This window comes from Cebus imitator, unplaced genomic scaffold, assembly GCF_001604975.1.
Source record: "Cebus imitator isolate Cc_AM_T3 unplaced genomic scaffold, Cebus_imitator-1.0 Scaffold120, whole genome shotgun sequence".
In the NCBI taxonomy this organism is placed as follows: domain Eukaryota; kingdom Metazoa; phylum Chordata; class Mammalia; order Primates; family Cebidae; genus Cebus; species Cebus imitator.
In genome coordinates, this window is record NW_016107435.1 from 2,396,809 (window position 1) to 2,424,554 (window position 27,746).

At 38.4% G+C, this 27,746-nt stretch overlaps 1 protein-coding gene across 3 annotated transcripts in view; it reads right to left on the reverse strand.

Moving 5' to 3' along the window:
* PSD3 (pleckstrin and Sec7 domain containing 3) overlaps positions 1 to 27,746 on the reverse strand; it is a 453,958-nt gene that overhangs the window by 104,514 nt on the left and 321,698 nt on the right. For all 3 annotated transcript variants that reach the window (XM_017539685.2, XM_017539686.2, XM_017539687.2), the window contains one exon: positions 12,992 to 13,035. In XM_017539685.2, the coding sequence (XP_017395174.1) occupies positions 12,992 to 13,035 (44 nt within the window). The remainder of the gene's footprint in view (positions 1 to 12,991; positions 13,036 to 27,746) is intronic.

Below are 27,746 nucleotides of genomic sequence, written 5' to 3' on the forward strand. Positions count from 1 at the left end.
TGTTAAGTATGAGATATGATTCAGGTTCTGGAATTACATTTCACAGAGCTATATGAGAGAGCTGTCCTAGTCCATTTTGTATTGCTAAAACAGAATTCCACTGGCTGGAATTTATAATGAACAGAGACTTATTTCTTACAGTTATGGAGACTCAGAAGTCTAGAGTCGAGGGTCCTGAATCTGATGAGGGACTCCCTTGCTGCATCATCCCATTTCGGAAGGTGCGAGGGCAAGAAAGTGTGAGAGAGGAAAAGGACGGCAAACCTGCTTTTATAAGAAACCCACTGCTGCAATAACAACATTAATGCATTCATAGCCCTCATGAACTAATCACCTCTTATGAAGCCTTGCCTAACTGTTGGGAGACACATTCAAACCATAGCATTCTGCCTCTGGCCTCCAGATCACATTCATTTCATTCCAGTAACCCCGGCCTTAACTCCTTCTAGCACTAACTTGGAAGTCCGAAGTCCAAACTGTCACCTAAATCATATATAGGTCAATTCGAGGCATGATTCATCCTGAGGCAAATTCCCCACCAGCTGTGGGCCTGTGAAATCAAAACAATTTATCTACTTCAAATAGTATGGAGAGACATACATAGATGTTCCCATTCTAAAAGGGAGAAACAGGCAAGAGGAAAGAAGTAATGAGTCCCAACTCTAAAACCAAATAGAAACAGCAACATTAAGACTTAACGCTGGAGAATAATTTCCTTTTATGTCCCAAATCCTGGAAACACTGGAATTGGAGTTGGGCCCCTAAGGCCTCAGGCAGCCTCAACCCTATGGTTTTGTTGGGCTCAGACCACCCAGCAGCTCTCATGGAATATCCCATGCATCTTTTGAAATCTAGGTAAAGAAAGCCATTCCTCTACATCTCTGACATTTTATGTGCCTACAGAATTGGCACATGGGTGCCGCTAAGGCTTATGGCTTGTATTTCCTGGAACAGTGGGCTGAGCTGTACTTAGGCTTCCTCACACCATGGGTGGGGTGGTTGAATAATGCTGTGCCACAATGTGGGGAGCAGAGAACCGAGGGGACTCTGGTGGAGAGCAACCTGGGCCCATTCCCTGAAACCATTCTCCCCTCCTAGACCTCTGGGACTGTGATGGGATGGGCAGCCTCAAAGATCTCTGAAATGTATTTGGGGGTAATTCTCCCATTGTCTTGACCTCTTGTATCCATATTAATACCCTTTGCAAGTGGCTGCTTGGCCAAAACTGTGGCTTGCTTTCCCAAACATGCTTTATCGTTCTCTGTAAGGCCAGGCTGAACATTTTCAAAATCTTTGTTCTGCTTCTCCTTTATTATTCTATCTTTAAGTCATTCCTCTCATATCTTACTGTATGTGGTTAAAGTAGCCACTTAGCTCCATCAATATTTTGCTTTAAATTTATCACACTAGGTATCTTAGCTCCTTGCTCATAAATTCTGTCTTCCATAAAGCCCTTGGGCAAGAATACAATTCAGACAAGTTCTCTGTGACTTTATAGCAAGGACTGCCTTGACTCTCATTTCAAATAACTTGTTCTTTATTTCTACCTGAGGCCTTTTCAAAATGGACTTTACTGTCCATGTTTTTACTAACAGTGTAACCATGATTATTTAAGTAATGTCTAAGGAGTTTCAAATGGTCCTTAAATTTCTTGTCTTCTCCTGAGCCCTCAGCAAATTGCCTGCAATGCTCCATTTGCAACAATCTAGGCTTTTTCTAGCATTCACTTCACAACTGTTCTAGCCTCTATGCATTATCGAATTCCAAGTCCCCTTCTCCATTTTCAGCTTATTGTTATAGCAACAGCCCTAGTTCTTGGTACCAATTTTCTGTCATGGTCTGTTTTGGGTTGCTATAACAGAATTCCACAAACCATGTAATTTAAAATGAACAGAGATTAATTTCTTACAGTTTTGGTGGCTGGAAGTTTAAAGTCAAGCAAGCGGCCTGCATCTGGTTAAGGCCTTCTTGCTGGGCTCTTCTTTGACCCCCCCACTTGCTCTCTTGTGCTTTGTTGCCCTTCTCCTGATGGTCCTTAAATTCCAGATGGTTTTAAATATCTTGTCTTCTCCTGAGCCCTCATCGAACTGCCTGCAATGCTCCATTTGCAGCAATGTAGGCTTTTTCTAGCATTCTGGGTAATTTATAAATTACCCAGTCTCAGGTATTTAAACATTATCCAGAAAGTGCAAGAGAACAAGCTGGGGATCACACTTGCTTTTATAACAAAACCACTCTCATGATAACTAACCTATTCCCATGATAACATTAATCCACTTATTAGGGCAGAATCCTTATCCCTTATGACCCAACAGTCTCTTATTAGGTGCTACCTCCTAACACTGTTGCGTTGGGAATTAAGTTTCCAGCACATGAACTCTGGGGACACACTGAAACCATAGCAAGAGTCTTCCCTAATTATAACCACTGAAAATCTTTTTCCATTAAATACCAAAATCTAGAAGAATGATCCACGTTCAATATCACTTTTAGCTAACAATTTTTTAATTAAAAATACTTATTGTAGAATACTTAATCAATAGCTAACAAAATTTTAAGTGATCTCAATTTTTTAGTTCAATATTTCCTTCAAAGTTAATGGTCAATTTTTCATAACTATGGCATTTCTCTGTTTCTTTTCTTAGAGTCAATGTGTTTTCACTCAATATAAATAGAACAAATAATATCCTTTACATAACCAATAATATCCTTTACATAACCACTATATATAGATTTAACCTTAGTTATTCTTCATATAGATTGTCTTCTAAGTTTGTTATGCCAGTATTAACATTAGCATTATTATTTTACCAAGAGTTAAGCATGATGCAGTATCTGCCATATTAGGAATGTGAGTACAGTGAAACAGATAGTAATGAGAACATTAAATCTCATTCTAGTATTTCAATGAGGTATAATGTGTATCTAGCAAAGACATGCAATCGTATGAGCACCTCAAATGGAGAACTGGGTTTTATTCCTTCTTTTTGTTTCTCCCAACAATAAATTAATGCATTATTCCCTTCTTTTTAGTCAAATATCTCATGCAAATAATTTCATTAATTTTTCCATGGTGAGTCTGTAGCTATGACCCTAAATGCCAACCCCCCTACCTCTCTCTGCACACACTCAAATGAAATTTCTGGTTATATATTTAAAATATCTGTTGTATCTATACCATTGCCCAGCTTATTGTTTTACCAAGAATACAGTATAATGTAGTATCTGCCATGTTAGAAATGTGAGTATAGTCCAACAGATAGTGATGACTCTGGGAATGTTATTCTAGTATTTCAAGAGGCACAAGAGCAACTTTGCCTTGCCTTATTTTTCTTGTTAGTAATGACTGCCAACCTACAGATGGCTATTTTGAAGTTTAAAATAAAAATCCCAAATAACTTGTTTGAGCAAGAAAGTTTTCCTTCATGTATCTACACTGCTGTGAAGAAACACTCTTCTGATTAACAATTTTATATATCTAGATTCACTAGGGATTAAGGATATGTAGTTATTTAACACAGTAACTCATTGCAAGAAAGGAAATTACGAGTTGTCTTCTTTTAAGGAAATTGAATAATTTTATGTCAAGGTAGAAAATACTTTAAAATTAGGAAGTATTCTTCATTAGGATGTAAGTTCAATTCTAAAAAGTACACACAAGGAATTTCAACTTTCTTCATGGCTGATTCTAATGTTGGCAAATGAACAAAATGAAGAATTACAAAAGAAAAAGATGAAAAACTTAAATGAAAGGCAACATAGTCTATTAAATTTATCAGCCTAAATTAATAGAAAAACTCTTGGGTGAAAGTAAAACTATTTGTCCTTATGAGATTACCATCTCCCATAGAAAAACAACTAAGATTACATTTTAATTAATATGTATTTTACCTAAAATGAAATGAGAATCAATGCTGAGTTAAGTAAAATATAAAAAGGAAATCAAATAATGAAAGTAAAAGAACTCTAGAAGGATTCTTTTCTTGGAAAAAGAGTTTTCTTGAGAGTTCACAAAGCAAAGATACTTAATAAGCAGTTACCAATTTCAGATTTAGGCCCTTGGACTGAATGAAGAATTAAGGTACCCACAGAAAAGAACAGGTAATAGTAATCCCATTGCCTCTATCATCCCCCAAGAATACACACAGAGATGTACATGCACACAGTCACACATTCATAGGCAGTGTTAAACATAACGGCAAAGAAGTGGGAGGAAATCTTTGGAAAGTTTTCTCTACTTCCTAATTTCAGCAAATCAGCCAACAAAGAGACAGCACTGATTTCCTGAAAAGACCAGTCATGATTTAAATTCACAACAAGGAAATGATAAGCCAAACTACGAACTGTTGGTATTTAAAACCACATTTTATCATATCATAACACATGACTAGACAGAAACTTATCAATGTGCTACCACCCTACCCACCTAACCAGAACAATTTAATACATGAGGGCAAACAGGAAATAGTTTCACTTATTAGAAAATATGGCAAATGCTTTAAAATGTTCTTGTTATAAAATGAGTTGTAGGGCAATATGAACCTGCAGCAAATAGTATGCCACGATGCAAAGTTGTAAAATGCTTATCCAGAGTTAAAAAGAACAAATGTGCTAAATGACAAGTAAGGCTGATGCTGCTGTAACTAAAACACTAAGGGAATATGAGTACAGGGGAACCCAGCAGTTTGTTATTTAAAACTGTTTTTTTTTTGTTTGTTTGTTTTGTTTTTTTTTTGCTGACCTTATCAAAATGAGGGAATACATGAATATATATTTTTTAAACTAGGATAGGGGAGTGATATGGTTTGGATCTGTGTCCCTGCTTAGATCTCGTGTCAAATTGTAATCCCCAATGTTGGAGGTGGGACCTGGTGGGAGGTGACTGGATCATAATGGCATTACCCTCTCTGGTGCTATTCTCATGATACTGAGTGAATGAGTTATCATGAGATCTGGTTGTCTGAAAGTGTTGAGCACCTGCCCTCTCTCTTTCTCTTCCTCTTGTTCTGGCTATGTGAAGTGCCAGCTCCCCCTTTGTCTTCTGCCATGATTGCAAGTTTCCTGAGGCCTCCCTAGAAGCTAAGCAGATGCCAGCACTATGCTTCCTGTATAGCCTGCAGAACCATTAACCAATTAAATTCTCTTTTTAAATAAATTACCCAGTCTCAGGTATTCCTTTATGACAGTGCCAGAAGAAACGAATTCAGAAAAATTGGTACCAAGAAGTGGAACACTGCTATAACAATACCTGAAAATGTGGAACAACTTAGGGAACTGGGTAATGGGCAGAGGTTGGAAGAATGTGAATGGCCCACAAGATGAAAGGAAGATGAGGGAAAGTTTGAAACTTCCTAGAGATTTGTTAAATTGTTGTGACCAAAATGCTCATAGTGATATGGACAATGAAGACCAGGTTGAGGAGGTATCAGATGGAAATGAGGAACTTACTGGGAACTAAAGCAAAGGTTACTTTCGTTATGTGTTAGCAAAGACCCTGGAGACACTGCATCCCTGGCCTAGGGACCTGTGGAGCTTGAACTTGAGAGTGATGATTTAGGGTATTCAGCAGAAGAAATTGCTAAGCAGCACAGCATTCAAGGAGTGACGTGGCTGCTTCTAACAACCTATGTTCGTAGGTACAAGCAAATAAATGACATAAAACGGAACTTATCTAAAAGTGTGGAAAATTTGCAGCCTGGCCATGTGAAAATTTCTACCAGGTTGAAGAAATTTGCATAACTAAAAGGCAGGCAAGTGCTCATGGCAAGAAAACAGGGAAAACCCCTCAAAGGCATTTCAGAGACCTTCCCAGCAGCCCCTCCCATCACAGGCCCAAAGGCCTAGGAGAGAAGAATGGTTTCATGGACCAGTCCCAGGACAGTTTTACTGCCCTACGCTACTCCCTGCATCCTAGCCACTCTAGCCACGGCTGTGGCTAAAAGGGCTAAGATACAGTGCAACCCACCACTCCAGAGGGTGTAAGCCATAAGCCTTGGTGGCTTCCATGTAGTGTTAAGCCTGTGGGTATGCAGAGTGCAAGAGTTAAGGCTTGGGAGCCTCTGCCTAGATTTCAGAGAATGTATGGAAAAGCCTGGATGTCCAGACAAACACCTGTTGTGGGGTAGAAATCTCATGGAGAACCTCTACTAGGGCAGTACAGAAGGGAAATGCAGGGTTGGAGCCCCCACAAAGAGTCCCCACTGGGTCACTGCTTAGTGGAGCTGTGAGAAGAGGGCCACTGTCCTCCAAATCCCAGAATGGTAGAACACTCAGAAGTTTGCACCCTGCACCTGGAAAAACCATAGGTACTCAACACCAGCCCATGAGAGCAACTGCAGGGGCTGAACTCTGGAAAAGCCACAGGGGCAGAGCTGCTCAAGGCCATGGGAACCCACTCCTCATACCACTGTGCCCTGAATTTAACAAATGGAGTCAAAGCCTATTATTATAGTGTTAAGATTTAATGACTGCCCTGCTGGGGCTCTGGACTTGCACAGGACCTGTAGTCCCTTTCTTTTGACTGCTTTCTTCATCTTAGAATGGGAATATTTAGCCAATGTCCATACTCCCATTGTATCCTGGGAGTAACAAATTTGTTTTTAATTTTACAGACTCATAGGCACAAGGAACTAGCCTTCTCTCAGGTAAGACTCTGAGTTAATGCTGGAGTGAGTTAAGACTTTGAGGGACTGTTGGGAAGGCATGATTGCATTTTGCAATGTGAGAAGGACATGAGATTTGGGAGGGACAGGGATGGGATAATATGGTTTGAATCTCTGTTCCCACACAAATATAAAGTTGAACTGTAATCCCCACTGTTGGAGGTGGGATCTGGCAGTAAGTGACTGGATCATGGGGGCAGATTTTCCCCTTTGGTGCTGTTCTCATGGTAGTGAGTAAGTTATTGTGAGCTCTGGTTGTCTGAAAGTGTGTTGCAACCCCACCCCACCCAGCTCTGGCCATGTGAAGTGCTGACTCCCCCTTTAGCTTCTGCCATGATTGAAAGTTTCCTGAGGCTTCTCCAGAAGCCAAGCAGATGTTGGCATCATACTTCCTGCATAGCCTGCAGTCTGTGAGCCAATTAAACCTCTTTTCTTTATGAATTACCCAGTCTTAGGTATTGCTTTATAGCAGTGTGAGAACAGACTAAAACAGGGAGATTTCTTACAATTTGTAAATACTGTTGTACAAAGCAGTAATAAACATGAAAGTCAAAAGGATGGAAGAGAGGAACATTACTTTTCCTATTGGACAATACTGAACTTTTAAAATTGTCCTATCTGTGTTAATTGTTATATTTTCTGAAGATCCTAATGCAGCTACATTTTAAACAATTCCGGCGTAAGATATAAACTCCCATATTCACCTCAACTAACCTCATCCTATGCCATCCCAATTGGAAAAAGTAATTACTCATTTTGTTTATCACTTAGACTAGAAATTTTCTGAAGCCAAGAAAAATGCTTTAATGTCTTGTATACTTTGTTCTCCACAAATTATCAGCAAGCTACATGGTGCAAATAGTTCAGCAAATGGATGCTTCATGAAAAATAAACAATTGAGCAAGGGAACTAGGGAAGACCAATGGTCACAGTCCTGTATGAGGTAGCTGAGACCTTCCACAAGTCAATTTGACTTGCCGTACTCTTCATTACAATTTTTGTATTTTCATCTTTGTACAGTCCTCTCACTCCCCTAAATCTCATGATATATTCTCATTAGGCAAAGATCTGTGTCGTATTCATATTTGTATCTAGGGCTCAGCACTTGGCCAGGCACAGAAGCAGCTGCTTAGAGATTATGGAATAGATGAATGAATAAATGATCCTTGCTACTTACTTACTTAAAGGAAAAACTCTAGTAATTCTATGAGCATTTAATGAGACTAGCAAATTGATATAAAATTCTCATAATGTGCACTGTATCAACATTTGGCATAGAAATATTCAGTCTTAATCCCTGCTCTTCAAAGACTTCATGACTCTGGGGCTGCAGAGATGCCAGGTAGCATGGTGCTGCCATAGAAAGTCATAACAGCTGGGGAAAATCCTGGCCTTTCTACTATACTGGACTCTGGACCTATTGATGAACACTTTTTGATTTAATTTTCCTCACATACAAAGTAAGAACATTGGACTAGATAAGTACCTTTCAAAAAAAATTTTAAGAACATATACCTTAAAAATATTAAATGGGACCCTAAACATACATTCAAAGAAGACAAAAGTAGAGCTATTTTGATCAGTTGAACTAGACATGATGCTTATGGGATGCCAAACTGGGTCCCCATTGATATTCCTCTTTCTCCTCACTCACATCCCCAGGCAAGGCCCCAAGACATCTCCCTGTAATCTAAGGTTACATTGAATCCAGTCAGAAAACCAATGACATAAAAACCGGTAAGGTTTATAACAGTTATAAACATTCAATAAATCTATTGTGATTTCCTATAAGGTCCTTATGTCTACTTCAAGATGCCTCCTGTGCAAGTCCTGTATGCATTATCCTACAAATTTTGCAGGATCACCATCTTTCCTATAACTATTTTCTAAACTACACACTTGTAGGCTTATCTTTTAAGAAATGTGGTTCCTTGCATTACCATTAACATTTTTTCTATAGCCTTTTATGGAGTCTTCATTATATATAAACACTATGATTAGCAAAGGAAGAGATAAAGGGACAAATCCAGACATGTATCATTTCCTAAAAGGGCTTACAATCTAATGGTACATTACTACGAATAACCATAATGGGGTACAGAAACTGCTGGTGTTATCAGATAAAGTAAAATGGAAGCTTAAGGCTGAGATCATACTTCTGGTTTGGCAAGATCAGGAAAGAATTCAAAAAAACAGATGGAATAGGAGCTGGGGTGTAAAGATGGTAGGCTTTGAACATAAAAAGATTATGGGAAACATGTTCCTAGCAGAGGTGACTTCATGAACACTGGCAAAAAGGGAGGCAGCCATGGGACTAGCACAGCTGGCTGAACCTAGTGGAGCCTAGTTGAAATAGGGGCTATGTGTAGACAAGAATGGAGAACAAAATCAATTATTGGCAGAATGTGAAGGACCTAATTAAAGCTTTACAGCACAGGGAGTATCACAGAGGTTCAAGTTCAGGAAAGTCTAGAGATGGTAGCCCTTGCTAAGGAGGCAAACAGTGCCTGGAAAAAAAAAAAACGGGCAGGAGTGAAGAGGAAAGATGCTGTTTGGAGCCATTTTTGCGGGGGTTGGAAGTGGTGACGTGGGAGGGTGTCAAAGATGATGTAAAGGCTAAAATCCAGGTAAGCCGGAAATGCTGGTGTCATTAATAGAAATGGAGCACACATGACAAAATCTGGAGACAGACGATGAGTGCTTAGCGCCAGCAGAAACATCTTGCAGGAAAATGCAAACATTGAATTGAAACTTGGGAAAGAGGTCAGCCATATATATATATATATATATATATATATATACACATACATACATATATATATGAAGAATTTTTACAGAAATGGAAGAACAAGTTTTAAGAGTGAATTTAGATTGCTGAGGAGGAAACTACATAGGAAGAAGACAATTATAACTGTGTATCTAACACTGACGGATGATAACGAAGAAAATGGGTCAGAGAAAGTGTAGTTAGAGAGGTATGGGAGAACTGGGAGAACACAGTGTTATAAATAATTATATCCATGTACATATGCATTTGTCAAGGAAAAACCTTCTTTTTTTTGTTGTTTTTTTGAGACTAAGTCTCATTCTGTCACCCAGGCTAGAGTGCAGTGGTGTGATCTCGGCTCACTGCAACCTCCGCTTCCTGGGTTCAAGCAATTCTTCTGCCTCAGCCTCCTGAGTAGCTGGGATTACAAGCCTGTGCCACCATGCCCAGCTAATTTTTGTCAGAGATGGGATTCACCATGTTGGCCAGGCTGGTCTCAAACTCCTGACCTCAAGTGATCCACCTGCCTCAGCCTCTCAAAGTGTTGGGATTACAGGCATAAGCTACCATGCCCAGCCAGTTAGTTCCTTTTCTAAAGGATCACATACATTAATATATGTCAGTGTTCTGTGAAGTGTGTTCTAAAAAAACCCCACCAGTTTTAGTAGATGTTAAAAGGCACTTTAAGACTAAAAAAAGACTCAGTGATTTAATAAATTGGGGTACTGGCCCTTTATCTCCTACAGAAATTCAAGATGTACAGATTTTTAAATTCAAATTTTTCCTGCAGAAATCCAAGATGTACATCGATTGAACAGGCTGGTAACAGAGAAATCTGTTTAATTTTGTTTGAGCTAGTATTTACTCCAATACTTAGTTGACCCCTAAGCCCTTTGTTTTATATCTGCTTGATAGTGCAGTACTTCTTCCACAGGAGGAAACATTGGTATATAGTAAAAATAAGAAATTTATAGAATATTAGAACTCAAAAAATACTTGTGGTCATTTCATCCAATTCTTTCATTTTATAGGTGAAGACAGAAAGTTAATTATATGATAACCACTATAGTGTCTTCTCCTAATTCTTGATAAAGTATAAAAATGTAGTATATGTATATACATATGAACAAGAGAGACAAAGAAAGAAACAACAACAGCAAAAAGAAAATTGGGGCTTTAAAAGCTACAGCATCAAGTGTCAACTGAAGAACAACTTGCTTTATTATGTTCAGTGTTTTCAAACATTTCACAGCGTCACCCTGAAGGTTACATGAGGCTCAATAACTGCTCACTCTTGCAAAAGAAAAAACTGAGGGCTAGAGGTTAACTTGGTCAGTGAACCAGTTACTACATGAAAAAGCTGTAATTCACACCAAAATTTATCAGACTCTGAAATACAGGCTTCTGAATAAGATGGTCTGCTAATTTCTCAAGACGACCACAGAAGAAGCCAGTTGCTGGGAAAACTCCCACCCTCCACTCTTGGATAACACACAAGATTAGAGCTTTCTTCCATCAAACTCCGACTACTCATAAATGAATAAATAAAACCTGCTGTAATAAATTCAAAAAAACTTAGATTTAGAAAACAGGTCCTCAAGAGTATATGCATTTGTTTTGTAAAATAACTTCATAAAAGAATCTTCAGTGTAGTCTCTCTCCCAGAGTGAATATAATGATGCTTTTTTTAAAATTTATTTTCTCTAGACTGCATATTCTGCAAATGTCAGGATGTCCTTTTTGCATTTCAGCAAGATTCTGACTATATCATTGACAATTTTTTTTCTATAAAACTCACTTTTGTTAATGAGAAATAAGCCCAAACAAGAATAATCACTTTCAATAGTAGACCATGAATTCTTAATAATCAGTTTTCCTTGAAATTACATGCTGTCTTTTTTTTTTTTTTTTTTTTTTTTTTTTTTTTTTTTTTTTTTTTTTTTTTTTTTTTTTTTTTTTGAGACAGAGTTTCACTCATGTTACCCAGGCTAGAGTGCAATGGCGCGATCTCGGCTCACTGCAACCTCCGCCTCCTGGGTTCAGGCAATTCTCCTGCCTCAGCCTCCTGAGTAGCTGGGATTACAGGCACGCACCACCAAGCCCAGCGAATTTTTTGTATTTTTAGTAGAGACAGGGTTTCACCATGTTGACCAGGATGGTCTCAATCTCTTGACCTCGTGATCCACCCGCCTCGGCCTCCCAAAGTGCTGGGATTACAGGCTTGAGCCACCGTGCCCAGCCCTACATGCTGTCTTTAAATGAGTCTCATCATGTATATACATACAAACACATAAGCTATTATATATATATATATATATATACACACACACACACACACACACACACACACACAGATATATATGCAAATATTAAAGTCTTAACTTTTGACTCCCTAACTTGAAATGGTATCATATGACTCTACAGTGAATGGAAGCAATACAAATGGTGCTAATATTTTAAAAACTAATTCCCGTGCATTATACGTAATACATAGTCAACTACTAACCTGCGTTCCCCCAGCATGCTGCTGATAGAACAAGATTTATCTCCCAAGTTATGATTCTATAAACCTGAGTTCATTGCAGAATGCTATGTTAGGTCATGTGGTAAAACAATAATTATGAATACATAGTAAAAACCAAAAGTAAAATCCATGAAGTTTTAATTACAAAAAAAACAACACATTTTGACCTAAATTCTAGTAATGTGACTAAAAATTTCATATTTTTCCATAATAATTTTAAAAAAACTAAAATTCTGAACTGTTATATTGATTAGCAAAATTTTAACAAGAGTGTTATTATTCTACATAGACTTAGATGTAACTCATCTTTAATATATTTCCCAAAGTATGTACCTTGAAACCTTACATTCTGCTGTCAAAGAGAGTCATGAAATAGTACACGTTCTATTTGTCTCTTGGGGACTGATAACACACATTGGCATTGGATAAGCTCCTAGAAGTTCTGCAGTTAAAAATAAAATTAGCTTTATTCAATCCCTCATCTCCCTAGCTTATTCTATTCACAGAACCTTTTTTTGTTGCTGTTGTTTTGTGCTTAATATTTATTAATGACCTAGTATGATTAGTATCACAGGAAACAGACCTTGAAAACCATGATCTATGATAATAGGAAGGAAAGAATTGAAGTAAGTAGATGATACCAAAAACATTTGTATTAATTTTTGGAAAACAAGTTATTCATCAGCAGATTTTCCTTTTAGAATGTTATTTTTAAAAGATAAAAAGCTAATTAATTACCTACAAGTATAGCAACCATTTTAAAAGCAGAATAGGAACACAATGAGGACCCAAAAACCGCAAGATACTCTGGGTTTACCTGTAAGAAAGTATTGGGTTTACCTGTACAAAACCAAAGTACGCCCTACTTATATCTGGGTTTACTTGTATAAAACCAAAGTAGGTAAGACATGTGGTGTAAAATGACAATTGGCAATGCATATTTAATCCTTCTCTAAGATCACTTCTAAGGCATAAAGAAAGACAGTAGGAAAAAAGTGAGTAGTTCATTATTAAAAGGCTGACGTCCAGCATACTTACACTGCCCATTCAAGCTTCTCATTCTTGATTGAGTTATACAGAGCCTGTAAAGAGAGAAAACGAGATCAAATTATTCTTTCCATTCTGTTCCACTTTCTGAATTCAGTAAATGACCAAGCAATTCCTTCCCAACAGGGTGGGCAGGAAGCCCCTCTTCTCAGTCATCTTGGTTTTAGAAAGGTGAGGAATACATGGGGAGGCAAATGAACGTTGGGTGAACAGCATTTCATGAAACAGACTTTCACAAAGTAAAACTGTTATCAATAAGGCACAGTGCCGTACTGCATTTCACTACAGTAAAATATTACAATGCGATTAAAATTAGACTATGCACGCCATTTCTCATATTGAAAATATGGTCTTGTAGTTTCACTCAGTTGGACAGTGGAGTACTCATACCTTTTTCTTTTTTTGTTTTTGAAACAGAGGCTCACTCTGTCACCCAGGCTGGAGTGCAATGGTGTGATCTTGGCTCACCGCAACCTCTGCCTCCTGGGTTCAAGTGATTCTCTTGCCTCAGCCTCCCAAGTAGCTGGGATTACAGGCGTGCACCACCACACCTGGCTAATTTTTGTATTTTTAGTAGAGACAGGGTTTTACCACGTTGGCCAGGCTGGTCTTGAACTCCTGACCTCAGGTGATCCGCTCACCTCAGCCTCCTAAAGTGCTGGGATTACAGGCGTGAGCCACCATGCGTGGCCATATTCCCCCCCACCGTTTCTTAATTAATAGGAGAAATATAATTGTTTTCATGGCAATTTAAAGAGTAAGATACATGGTAGGGGGACTAAAGCCAGAATGGAAAAGCATCTTAGAATAGTTTTTGAGTTTCTACACTACTGACTTTAGTTTTTATTATAACTGTAGCACTCTAATTCTGCCTTACAGTCACGTATTACACTGAGGTGTGTGTATGGTCATGGTAGACTGGATAGAAAGCTTCTTTAGACCTTTGGTAACAATAATGGTATAGTTAAATCAGCACAAGACTGCCTCCCTGATTCTCTCAGCTCTAGCATTAACAAAGGCCCTTGTAGTCAGCTTGTTCCACTATACCAACTACCAAGAAACATTTTTTTAAAGAGACAGGGTCTTGCTACATTGCCCAGGCTGCAGTGGAGTGACTATTCACAGTTGTGATGATAGCGCACCACAGCCTCAAACTCCAGGGTCCAAGTGATCCTCCTGCCTCAGCTTCCTCAACAGCTGGGACTACAGGCACATGCCACAGTGTCTGGCTTTACTTTTACATTTTAAATAAAATGTTACAGGGAACACACAAATGCATTTCTAAGATATAAAACCACGATAGCAAAATGTATTGAACAAAAGAGTAACTGTATTATGATGATACTGGAACGTTTTTCCTCAAAGAATGACTTAAATCAATTAGAACTTGAAGGCTTAGCAAAGACCTCACTTACTCATTTACTCTGAGACAGGAAAAAGGGGGATCACATGTCATCCAACCTCTTATCTTTCAAACAAGAAAAGGCAGGTTCAGAAAGATGTCCAAGCAGCACAGCAGAGCAAGAGAACTACCTTATATTTCTATCATTTGCCCCTTAACATTGTCTCATCCAAATGTTTATATGTGTGTAAGCAAACACCACACACCAATAGTGCATTCACTTTCAGAAAAATACTTCCAAATTCAGTACAAATTTATTTAAGTTGCAGATTTGATATTATTTATGATTCAATACATGTATTCTTAGCCACTATCTTGACAAACTTCATGAAAGTTCTCCATTGTGGCTGTAATAGTCAATTCAACTATTGAGGAATTATAGTAGCTAATAAAAACCAGGTCACATTTTGTATTTTTCAGGACACGATATGTATTCTCCAACACAAAAATGATATAACATACAATTAAAATATGGAGTACACTGAGGCACAAAGACCATGCTATAAATTGAATATTCGTTTTGAAGAACTCAAGTTTACTGAAGAACTACAATCTATAATACAGTTAATGTCTCATGAGGCTGAACACCTATGGAAGCACAAAAAGTTAAAAACTAACTCAAGTCTCAGTAGGACTTTTCCTGGATAAATGCCTTTTAAATGAATTATATTACTTGCATGAACCATTTTGAACCCATAAGTAACAGTGGGCCGAGAAACTACAAATGAAAAGAGACAGACATTAAAGGTTCTTTAGATACTACTATCATACTCAATATTACCCAGAGTAATTCACAATGTGGTAAACATTTTTTAAAAAATCTGTTCATAAAAGTAGACAGTTTAAATGACATCTAAACATTTAAAAATTTTCTAATACATTCATTTCTGTTCTAGCACATTTTTTTTTCAAATACTTTTGCCCTCAAGAATATTTTGCTTAAAGAGAAGTGAAATTCTAAGTTGAAAAATTATTGCTATTCAATCAGCTAGATATCTCATGAAGATAATCTATTATAAAGCATCTTGCTGAATTCCACAGACTCTCAGTGTTGTAGGTCAAGTCCTCTCTCCTTGTAAATAATATAGAATAGATTTTTTTTTTAATCACAGCATGCCAAATCCAAACAGTGGATGTCGTCCCTCTTCTTTTCAATAGCAAAATTGCAAAGGAATCTTCCTGATTCTTTGTAGTGCTTTATCATGATCCATTACTTTTCTTAATAAAAGGAAGACACTTTACAAATGCATCCAAGACTTACATATACTCTCAACACAACTTCCCATCTTTTTATCTACTCAGCCTAGTTAAGAATTGAATTCCCTCGATTCTTTTTTATCTCTAGCCTGACAGTCATTAATTCCTTTCTCATGCAGCCTAGACGCCATGGCCTCTCACTTCAACCAGTCTAGTTAATATCTTCAACTTCTTTGTTCTGCTGTTGTACATGAAAATATTAATAGATACTATGTAATTCTGTTTTTTTTTCTTTTTGAGAAAGAGTCTTGCTTGATCTCCCAGGCTGGAGTACAGTGGTGTAGTCATAGCTCACTGCAGCCTCAAAATCCTGGGCTCAAGGGATCCTCCTGTCCTAGCCTTGTAAGTAGCTGTGGTTATACCCATATAACTCTTGATCAATTCTACTCTGATTTCTCTACATGAAAATCCTAAAGATTAGTTAAGATTTCCTTTACTTTTAAATGTCAAATACCTAAACACTACCTTAAGGGTAAGGAGACCTAATAGTTAATGTAGTCAGATCATCAAAAAATATGCATGTAATAGCCTCAGGGATCCAGGAACTTAATTCTCTCCTCTCAGTTCTCCTCTTTCTACCCCAACCATCTCCAGTCCTTGTATCTCCGCTACACGAGAAATGCATCCAAAACAAGCAACACCTTTTCCCAGCTTGTCTCCAACAACAACAACAACAGCAAACTGGCTCTTTCTCCCAGCTCCAGTATGAAAAGTCCCAGGAGAGTCCCTATCCTTCCCATGGACAGATCTGTGTGGCTAGGAGATACAGTGCTACGACTGGGCCCACTTCTGAAGCCAAGGGGACTAGGGGTTTGGGGGAAGGTGGGTATTATTAATGAGGGGTAGCACTGACCTAGCTGCTAGTATAATCTCCTGAACTTCGCAGCCTCCCCAATTAGTATGTGACTAATTCAGCACTACTAGAGAAAATTAAACAACAGAACAAATTAATGCCATTGAATATTCATCAACTCAAACTTCAGAAGGGTCTTCATTCATGAGCCTCTTCTTGCCATCTCCTCTAAAATGCATCTGCACTAGCATCTGTTTCTCCTTTCTGATGATAAGGGGAGAACCAACAAAATGGATTTCAGAACTTAAATCAGAGATCAGGAAACAATGGTTTCCTTATATAGATGAGGGAATGAAATCTCATGTTAACTAACTGTTCTCTATATCCCATAGCTGTTTTTCACAAACACTGACTCAAGTAAATACACTTCATGTTTACATCAACTACTATATTCTCTCCTCCTAAGACCAAACCTTATAGAATCTTATATGCCTGGCCTAAGTCAGACCCCATTTGAAAAGATAGTAAGACTTGTGCCTCTCTTAGAATATATTCAAATAATCTGGTAATGTTCTATTCTTAAAAGATGAGCTTTAAAGAGCCACCGTTGCTAGGACACATGCTTGAAGTGCCTTTGTCAGTAAGGATGATGGGCTGGCTGCACTGATCCTATAATCTCAGTCCATTTAGGACCAAAGGCATTTGTTAAGACAATGGCTAAAACTGGAGGTGTAGTAGTACATGGCTCAGAAAAATAACTTATCACTGGCTATGTGAGGGGTTATATGGGCTAGCCCCAAGAGGGCAGGGCTTGTAGAGAAACACTGCTATGGACTGGTAGTTAGAAATAAGTGGGGAAAGTTACCACATGGACCTTAATATGCCAGGGCAGCCCATATGAATACATACAGTGAAGCAACACTGTGGAAGGCTGAAGAATGGCTCCCCAAAGATGTCCAAGTCCCAATCTCTAGAACTTGTGAATGTTACCTTATATGGCAAAAACTTTAAAGATGTGATTAAGTTAAAGAACTTGAGATGGGGAACGTACGTGGGTGGGCTCTAAATGCAATCACAAGCGTCTTTATAGAAGAAGGCAGAAGGAGATTTAAGAAAGACAGAAGAGAAGGCGACATGAAGAGGAATATGGAAATCAGAGTTACCGACATAAGTCAAAGAAAGCTGGCGACCACCAGAGGTTAGAAACAGCGAGGAAGAGGTTTTCCCCTGGACCCTCCAGAGGGTATAGAGCCCTGTTGATATCCTGATTCAGGTTTCTGGCCTCCACAATTGTGAGAATAAATTTCTGTTTTTTAAGACACCAAGTTTGTGGTAATTTGTTATAGCAGTCCGAGGAAACCAATACACCAGGGTACAAGAGAAAGGCAGATATCTGAACAAAGAGTGATGATAAACCCATAGGCTTATTTCTGGAAATATTTCCAGGGCCAGTCCCTAACTAAAATAGTCTTTTACCACAGTGGTCTTATCTAAAGATGTGACAGTGCACAGGAAAATCAGCTGAGGAATTTTTTAAAACACTGATTATCGTGCCCTGTCCTAGATCTACCAAATCAGCTCCTTGGATCAGGAAACTGCATGAATATTTCTAAATGCTCCACATGTAACTCTGATTGGAAGCCTTAGTTAAAAAAAAAAAAGTCACTGCTTTGCCAGCTTACCAACCTTTTATCTAACTGCAATTTTTGTAACTTAACCCAGGAGCCAGATAACAATCATATGTACCTTTCTTGACACTGGCCAGGACAGAATGATTCTTTGAATTTGAACATAATCATTTTTAAGAATGAGAAAGCAAAGGAAATTGCTTAAATTACAGAAGTAAACGTATTCTGGTCTAAATTTACTTGTAATTCTTTGTTCCACACTTTTGGTTGCTTCTCAGAGACGATAAAATGCAATTTTATTCAAGGCTTTAGCGCCGTCATTGCCAGCCCACACAGGGCTCTCTGAAGCTTCTCTATATTACCATGCATTGTGTAACCATGAGTCTCTTTCTCCAACATATTTTGCACAGTTTATGGAGTTCGTGTATTTCAGTTCAATCATCTCTAAACTCCAATTAATTTTTTTTCTCTGTGGTCCCTGAATCATTATGAGAAGTATGGAGGATATCATAGCTTCCACTTTCAGTGAAACTGACAGTGACCGCAGTGGAGTTTGTACTCAGAAAGAATTACGACGCCATCCAAACCATGATTCCCTCTTTCAAATGCTATGCTGGCTCTCATGCAGATACTCAGATCAAGCAGACTGTTAAGCATAGAATAAAATATGCGCCACTTTGGCAGTGTTATCAGAGAAAGAGTATGTTTGAAAAAAACATTGGTTAAAAATTAATGATAAAACCAGTTATTAGATGAATATCAAAATGGTTAGAAAAACCTCAACATACTTTGTAACGGTCTTCAACTTTTATTATCTTCTCTATGCCTTAAAATAATATTGAAAAACCGCACTATCTCTCACTCTAGGAAACTTCTCCAAAACCAGTATTTGGAATTGACTCTTTGTTTGTCCCCTCCCCACCTGTGGCGGTCTTTACACCTTGCAATGTACCAAATAAGGTTATAGGTGAGGGCTGTCTTTTTTTTTTTTTTTTTTTTTTTTAAAGTGGCAGAGGGCAATTGTTTGGCAGAGGGCAACTGTTAAGCAGAGGTGCAAAAGGAGAAATAGCCTGAAGCCTTGATCACAAGAGAATTCACAGGTAGATTCATTTCAAGAAGTATACACAGAAGATGAATTTCTAGAAATTGATTTCCTTTAATCTATCTGTGTTCTCCCACAACTGCTGGACAGTTTTCATATATCCAACTTCAAACAGCACCATATTAGAGAGTGTATATTCATAAGCAGCTTTGCCAACATTCATCTTTTTCAGCTCTTATTTAGGGTGACAGAACATGCTTGAATTTGGTTTATTTTTTCATTTCTATGATCAGATGTAGTTTTGGAATCTCGTCAACACGTAAACAGAGCTGAAATCTGTATCTTGGACAATTAATCTTGTGCTGTGATGTACTTACAAATCCAGTCACAATCGCAAAACCATCTAACCATGAACAGATGTCCCAGCAAAAATTCGTATTAATTAACACTAGAAAATTAATTTTAAAGTCCTTATCTTATTGAAAGATAGTCTGAAGTACAATTAATATGTATAATCCATCATGTAATCAACATTTGTAAGCACATTCTAGAGGCTAGGGAGGCTTTATGCTAGGTACAGATGAATCCATTCTGCCTTCAGAGGCCTCTTATATAAGGAATACAAAATGTGCTGCTAACCCTGACTGAACTTTACCAGGCGAAGAATTAGTCAGCTAACGGAGTCAACTGATTTTTTTATTTGCCACTTACAATGTGCAAGACACTTTCACACACAGTATCTAATATGTAACATTATGTTATACATGTTTTCTTGTGGGAAAAATTTAGTAATAGAGAAAACAGATCCAACCTTATGAGCAAAGAATTTGCAAGAGGTGGTTGGGGCACCTGCTGCTGACTTGCACATTTAAGACAAATCAATTTACCGGACCCTCATTTTGTTTATATGCAATAGGACAGTGCTACATAAAGTTAGTATTCTTTGCCCCCTTCCAGATCTATAGTTTTACAATTCTACTCGAGGAAGACCTTAGCTATCACTCAGCCAAACTCCCTAACTAGTCCTTTTTTTAGTCTCTGCTCCCTTTTCCTGTGTTCCTCACTATATATGTATTTTTTGCCATGGTTATTGATCAATGACATCACTACCTGCTCCCACATCCTAAACATAGCTTTTATAAATTAATGAATGCATATTTTAAAATTGCAAATGAATGAAGAAGAACAGGAGAGGGAGTAGGAACTATAGCAAGAGAGCCAGAGAAATGTTTTGAGGAGGGGGAAAGGGAGCAGTGGGACTTTGCCTCTTGTCAAATGCACCTTTCTGAGTTACAATAGTTTGAACCACCATTCCTTATTATGAAGGAAAAATAATGTAGCCAAAGACAACACTAACGAAACACCCCTGTCAAAGAATATGGCCAGCAGCTCTGAAGAAGCACAAAATCAAACTTGAAAATGAAGCCTGGGTACAGTGGCTCAGAAATATAACCACAGAACTTTGGGAGCTAAAGCAGGCAGATCACTTGAGCCAAGGAATTCAAAACCCACCTGGCCAACGTGGCAAAACCCCATCTTTGCTAAAAATACAAAAATTAGCTGGCCATGGTGACACGTGCCTGTAGTCCCAGCTACTTGAAGGCTGAAGCAGGAGGACTGCTTGAACTGGGGAGGTGGAGGTTGCAGTGAGCCAAGATCGTGCCACTGCAGTCCAGCCTGGGTAACAGAGTAAGACTTTGTCTTAAAACATAACAAAACAAAAAGCAAAAAAAGAGAAGTGGAATAAAAATGTAACTGCTAATTATCTTTTGTACTAACATAATACTTCAAACTTTTACTAATGTGTGTATGCATTCATTCATTCATTCATTTTTTTTGGGTGGACTTAATCAATAAGATGTACATAAACACAGCACATTCCTCCTAAACTACTTTTGCTTCACCTTAGGATTAATTTCTACTGAACTGGCTGTTGTGTCTCACAGACAGTATCTTAAATATGCTACTATGAATAACACACTTCCAAATGTAAACAAAACATTAAATTTTAAGAATGCTGCTAGGTTCCTTGTAGAGCAAAGGTTTAAGTAAAAGCATATCTCACTGTATCGTGCTTTGCTTCACTGAGTTTCACATGTATTATACTGCTTTACAACTTGAAGGTGTGTAGTTAGCCTGTTTTGAGCAAGTCTATTGGTGCCATTTTCTTCCGGCAGCACTTTATCACTTCGCGTCTCTGTGTCACATTTTGACAATTCTCACAATTTCAAACGTTTGCATTATTACTATATCTGCTATGGTGATCAGTGATCTTTGATGTTACTACTGTAATTTTTTTGGGGAGCCACAAACCATGCCCATAAAAGACGGTAAACTGAATAAACAAATGTTATGTGTTCTGAGCACTGCACTAACCAGCCGTTCCTTGAGACACAGTAATATTGCACTTAGGCCAATTAGTAATCCTGCAGTGTCCTCTGTTCAAGTAAAAGGAAGAGTTGTGTGTCTGTCACTTTAAATCAAAAGCTAGAAATGATTAAGCTTAGTGAGACTAAGGCTAGGCTGAAGGTGAGGCTTCTTGCACCAGCTGGCCAAGTTGTGAACGACAAGGAAAAGTTCTCAAAGGACATCAAGTGTTACTCCAGTGAACACACAAAACATAAGAAAGTGAAACAGCCTTATTGTTGATATGGAGAAAGTTTGAATAGTCTGGATAGAAGATCAAACCAACCACAACATTCCCTTAAGTCCAAAGCTTAATTCAGGGCAAGGCCCTAACTCTCTTCAATTCTGCCAAAGCTGAGACAAGTGAGAAAGTTGCAGAAGAAAAGTTTGGAGGTAAGGGAGGTTGGTTCATGAGGCTTAAGGAAAGAAGCTGACTCCATAATATAAAAGTGAAAGGTAAAGCTGCAAGTGGTGATGGAGAAGCTGCAGCAAATTACCCAGAAGATCTAGCTAAGATCACTGATGAAGGTGGCTATGCTAAACAAAAGATTTTCAATATATACAAAACAGCCTTTTATTGGAAGACAATGCTATCTAGGACTTTGATAGTTAGAGAGAAGTCAATGCCTGGCTTCAAAGCTTCAAAAGTCAGGCTGACTCTATTGTTAGGGGCAATGCAGCTGGTAACTTTAAATTGAAGCCAGTGCTCATTTATCATTCTGAAAATCCTAAGGACCTTACTCTGCCTTTACTCTTTAAATGTAACAACAAAGCCTGAATGACAGTATATCTGTTGACAGCATGGATTGCTAAATATTTTAAGTCCACTGTCGAGACCTATTGCTCAGAAAAAAGGATTCCTTTCAAAATGTTACTGCTCATTAACAGAGCACCTCATCACCCAAGAACTCCGATGGAGATGTACAAGGAGATGATTGTTTTCATGCCTGCTAACACAACATCCATTCTGCAGGCCATGAAGTAATTTCAACTTCCAAGTCTTATTATTTAAATAAATTGCACAAGGCTGTAACTGCCATATATAGTGATTCCTCTGAGGGATATGGGCCAAGTAAACTTCAAACTTTCTGGAAAGGAGTCACCATCCTAGATGTCTTCAAGAATGTCTGTGATTCATGGGAGGTCAAAATATCAACATGAACAGGAGTTTGCAAGAAGTTGATTCCAACCCTCACAGAATGACTTTGTGGGGTTTGAGACTTCAGCAGAGGAAGTCACTACAGATTTTGTGGAAATAGTAAGAGAACTAGAATTAAAAGTGGAGCCAAAAGACATGACTGAATTGCTGCAACCTCATGGTAAAGCTTGAATAGATGAGGATTCCTAAGGATGAGCACAGAAAGTAGTTTCTTGAGATGGAAATGATTCCTGGTGAAGATGCTATAAACATTGTTAAAATGACAAAAACAGACTTAGAATATTAAATAAACATAGTTCACAAAGCAGTAAGTAGGGTTTGAGAGAGGACTGACTGCATTTTTGAATGAAGTTCTACTGTGTGTAAAATGCTATCAAACAGAATAAACTGCTACACAGAAATCTTTCATGAAAGACTCTACAGCTGGGTGTGGGTGATGTGCACGTCAATGGTCCTGGCTATTTGAGAGGCTAAGGTGAGAGACTGTTTGAGCCTGGGAGATCAAGGTTGCAATCGTGCCACTGCACTTCAGCTTGGATGACAAAGCAAGACCCTGTCTTAAAAAACAAACAAGCACAAAAACTAGTGATGAGGCAAGTTTAATTATTGTCTTATTTTCAGAAATTGCCACAGTGACATCAACCTTCAGCAGCCACTACCCTGATTGGTCAGCAGCCATCAACATCAAGGTGAGACCCTCCATAAGCAGGATGATGACAACTTGCTAAGGGCTCTGATGACACACATAATAAACTATAGTACAGGGTAAACGTAACTTTATTTTTTTATTTTTTTTTTGAGACAGAGTCTCACTGCATCTCCCAGGCTGGAGTGCAGTGGTGGTCGAATGGTCCACTCACTGCAACTTCTGCCTCCTGGGTTCAAGCAATTCTCCTGTCTCAGACTTCTGAGTAGCTGGGATTATAGGTGCACACCACTGTGTCCGGCTTATTTTTGTCTTTCTTAGTAAAGAGGGGGTTTTGCCATGTTGGCCAGGCTGGTCTTGAATTCCTGAACTCAGGATCCACTTGCCTTGACGTCCCAAAGTGCTGGGATTACAGGTTTGAGCCACCGCACCCAGCTATGTAAACATAACTTTTATATGCACAGGGAAACAAAAAAAATTCCTATGTCTTGCTTTATTGTGGTATTTGTTTTATTGCTATGGTCCAGAACTGAACCTGTAATATCTCCAAGGTCTGCCTGTTTAAAGAATTTTTCTCCTAGTTACAGCTGTAAACTTCTAATGAATTGGTTAGAATATTAAGTCCAAATACTGGTTCAACATCAAAAAGCAAACTAAGAGTTGCAACTCAGATATCTATAGAAATAGGCAGGTAACAAATGAGTCAGGAAGGCCTGGGAGAGACTCTAAGGGTATGGAGAAAGCTCCACGTAGAAGGAAAGCTAGCACTCAGCTGTAGCCTGATTTCAACCAAGTTGGAATGTACCTTCACAATTGCTGTTTTTTTGAGAAGTAGCTAGAAGTACAAATTATTCAAGGCTGGCAAATTTTCAAGTGTGGCAACAGAAAGAGCAATGTACTGTGGGTCAGACAAGCACATCTATTGTCAAAGAGGACCCCAATTTTGAAACAGATTGGAATGATATGATTGGAAATTGTAAGGAGGAAACAGTAAGAATCACTGAACAAACATGGCAAAATTTCCAATTTTTGATTTATACATGAACTTCGGAATATTTGATGTTTCACCTGATATTTCTGACTTTGTGATGATAGTCTAGCCATTTCAAATAACCCATCTTCCTCTGATAATAACATAACTATCAACAAAGCCCCACTATGTGACATTGCTAAGAGCTTGACTTTGACTTAATCTCACTGAACCCTCCCAGCAAACTGTATGTGAGAGAGGCATTATTATTTCCACTCTAGAGTGACATAGCTAATGCTTACAAAGGTTAAGTAGGCTGCCAAGGTCATCCAGCAGAGCTGGGGATCTGAAGACAGGTCTTTCCTAAGCCATAGTCTCTGCTTTTAACTGCCCTAATCACAACACAATATTGTCACCACATATGTACATCATTATGTGTATTGTTCACATACACACCTGTGTGTATATATATATATACATACATATATATACATATATATATACATATTTTAAATTAATATGCACAGATCATCAGTAATATATTTTGCAACTCTGATAAATGTCTTCCCTAGAAATCAGAGTTAATAAAGTTAAAAGCAAACAATGCTATCCATATTATTACATTTCTTAGCTTTTTGCTGTTATATCAGCTTAGAACTTATTAGTTTATTTAGAAAATGATGTTTTCACAGGGAAAGATATTTATGATCCAAAGTTCACAGCTAAGAAAACTTATGATCACAGTGCACATGAATTGATGGTGAATAGTTCAAATTCTCCTTTAACACATCATTGATTGTTTATAACTTGTCTGCTCCATCTGCCTACATGGCATACCTTGCTTAATTGATCCTCATTGTATTACTCTATTTTATAATGACCACAACAAATATTTTATCATAACAAATGCTGATATATCAAGGGAAATTTTTTTGTAACTACTAGACACTAATTAGAATATACTTTTTCTGATACAGCAGTCCCCTGATCCTTGGAGGAGTATGTTCCAAGAATTCCAGTGGAACATGAAACCATAAATGGTACCAAACCCTATATATTTTATGGTTTTTTTCCTAGACATACATGCTTATGGCAATGTTTAATTTGTAAGCTAGGGACGGAAAGAAATGAACAATAACTAATAAAATAGAACAACGATAACATATGCCAACATCACTACTCTTGCACCTTGTGGCCATTATTAAGTAATAAGGGTGACTTGAAGACAAGCACTGTGATACTGCGACAGCCAATCTGATAACCAAGCTGGCTAGTAAGTGATGGAGGGCAGGGAGCGTCGACAATGTGGAGGCTGGACAAAGGAAGGATTCACGTCCCATGTGGGATGGAGGACAGTCAGATTTTATCACGCTACATAAGATGGCTTGAAATTTAAAACTTAGGAAATTATTTTTCTCTAAAATTTTTCTTTTAGTATTTTTGGACAGTGTTTGATGGCAGTTAAGTGAAACCATGAATGACTGAAACTGCAGATAAGGGGGAAATACTGTAATAGTATAGCATATGGTATAAGTATTAACACAGTAAAGTATTTTATGATAACTAGAAGACTAATTCATGTTTGTAACACTTAAAATAGTACAAATAAAACTCCCCAAACCATTCATTTATTCACTCATATATTCAGTCAAACAGTTACTAACTGCCAGATACCTATTTAGGTATCAGGAATCCAGTGGTGAACAGACATAGAACTTAGATTTGAGTTGGGTGGAAGCAGACAATAAATAAGAAAACAAACAGGTGACGATAATTCTGTCACTTTTTGGTAGGCTACCAGATAAATATTATAAGGTAATTAAAATAAGGTCACTGGAAAGAGTAGCCTTGATGATCAGAGAAGGCCTCTTGGCAAGGAAATGTAAGACATGAGTGACCAGATCAGCCACGCAAAGGTGTGGGGAGAGAGTTAAGCAGCTCCTGCGTTACCACTGAGCCGGCAGCTCTGAGCAACCTGAGTGAGGCTGGTGTGGCTGCAGCACGTGGGCCCAGCAGTGAGCTGTGGTGTGAGACAAGGGCAAATGGGGAAGCAGAGCCTGAAGGGCCTTTTACATCAGAAAAGTTAGGGGTTTACTCTGTGCAGGCCAGGCAACCACTAAAGGATTTTAAGCAGGAGAGTGACCTGTCGTGATTCACGTTTGTAAAGAGTGTTCCCAGTTGTGTGTGGAGAAATGATTGGAAGAGGGAAAGGGAACTAGCAGCGAGACAGGTGGAATTTGGGTGAGAGATGAGGTAACTTGACTGGGGTGATGGCAGGCAGTGGCGGATTTGGTACAGATCAGGCTGTTTTTCTAAATTACAGGAGAAGGGTGGACCATTTTCAAATACCTCAGGCACAAATACAAAATTCCGTATGACGAACAGTTTCAACAGTAGCACAAGAAATACATTGTTATTCATGAATATTTAAAATCATTGAAGCAAAGAAGGAAGTAAATACATTAAGATATATGTAGCACAAGAAATACATTGTTATTCATGAATATTTAAAGTCATTGAAGCAAAGAAGAAGGAAGTAAATACATTAAGATATATAGTTAAAAAAAGTAAGGTGCAAAACATCCTTATGGTATGTTTCCATTTTACGGGGGAAAATGTGAGTATCTATCTGGGGACCAATAGAACATGGCTGATAAACACCACCACTGACAATGACTGACTCCAGACACAGCAACTCGGGAAGCAGGATGGGGAGAATTTTCAATGTATACCCTTCTGGATAATTTGAATGGTGACGACACAGTGTACACATTGCTTCTTCAATGAAAAATAGAGATGACATTCGATTTTATGCTTGTTGCAGATGAGATCAAGTCTTCCATCTCCCTTTAGTCTCTATAATGCTTCATAAATTGTCTTGATCACAGCAAGTGTTTCCGTTGTTGAGAAGGCAAGGGCTTCACTCAGAGGATAATGCTGTGTAACACAATTATGATGGGAGGCAGCCAAAGACAGGAAAAGGGAACAAGTAACTAGGGGCTGGGTATGGTATGCTCACACCTGTATTTCCAGCACTTTGGGAGGCCAAGGCGGGTGGACTCCTGAGGTCAGGAGTTCGAGACCAGCCTGGCCAACATGGTAAAACCCTGCCTCTACCAAAAATGCAAAAATTAGCCAGGGTAAAACCCTGCCTCTACTAAAAATGCAAAAATTGGTGGTGTATGCCTGTAATCCCAGCTACTTGGGAGGCTGAGGCAGGGTAATCACTTGAACCTGGGAGGCGGAGGTTGCAGTGAGCTGAGATCACGCGAACTCCAGCCTAGGGGACAAAGTAAGACTCCATCTCAAAAAAAAAAAAAAAGCAATGAACTAGAAAGCAGCAGACCTGGATTCACATCTGCCTCTATGTCCTAGGAAGTAAGTAGGGTTACCCCACATTGCTGATCTAGGAGCTGGAGGTGAGAAAGATTGTTACTTGGTGG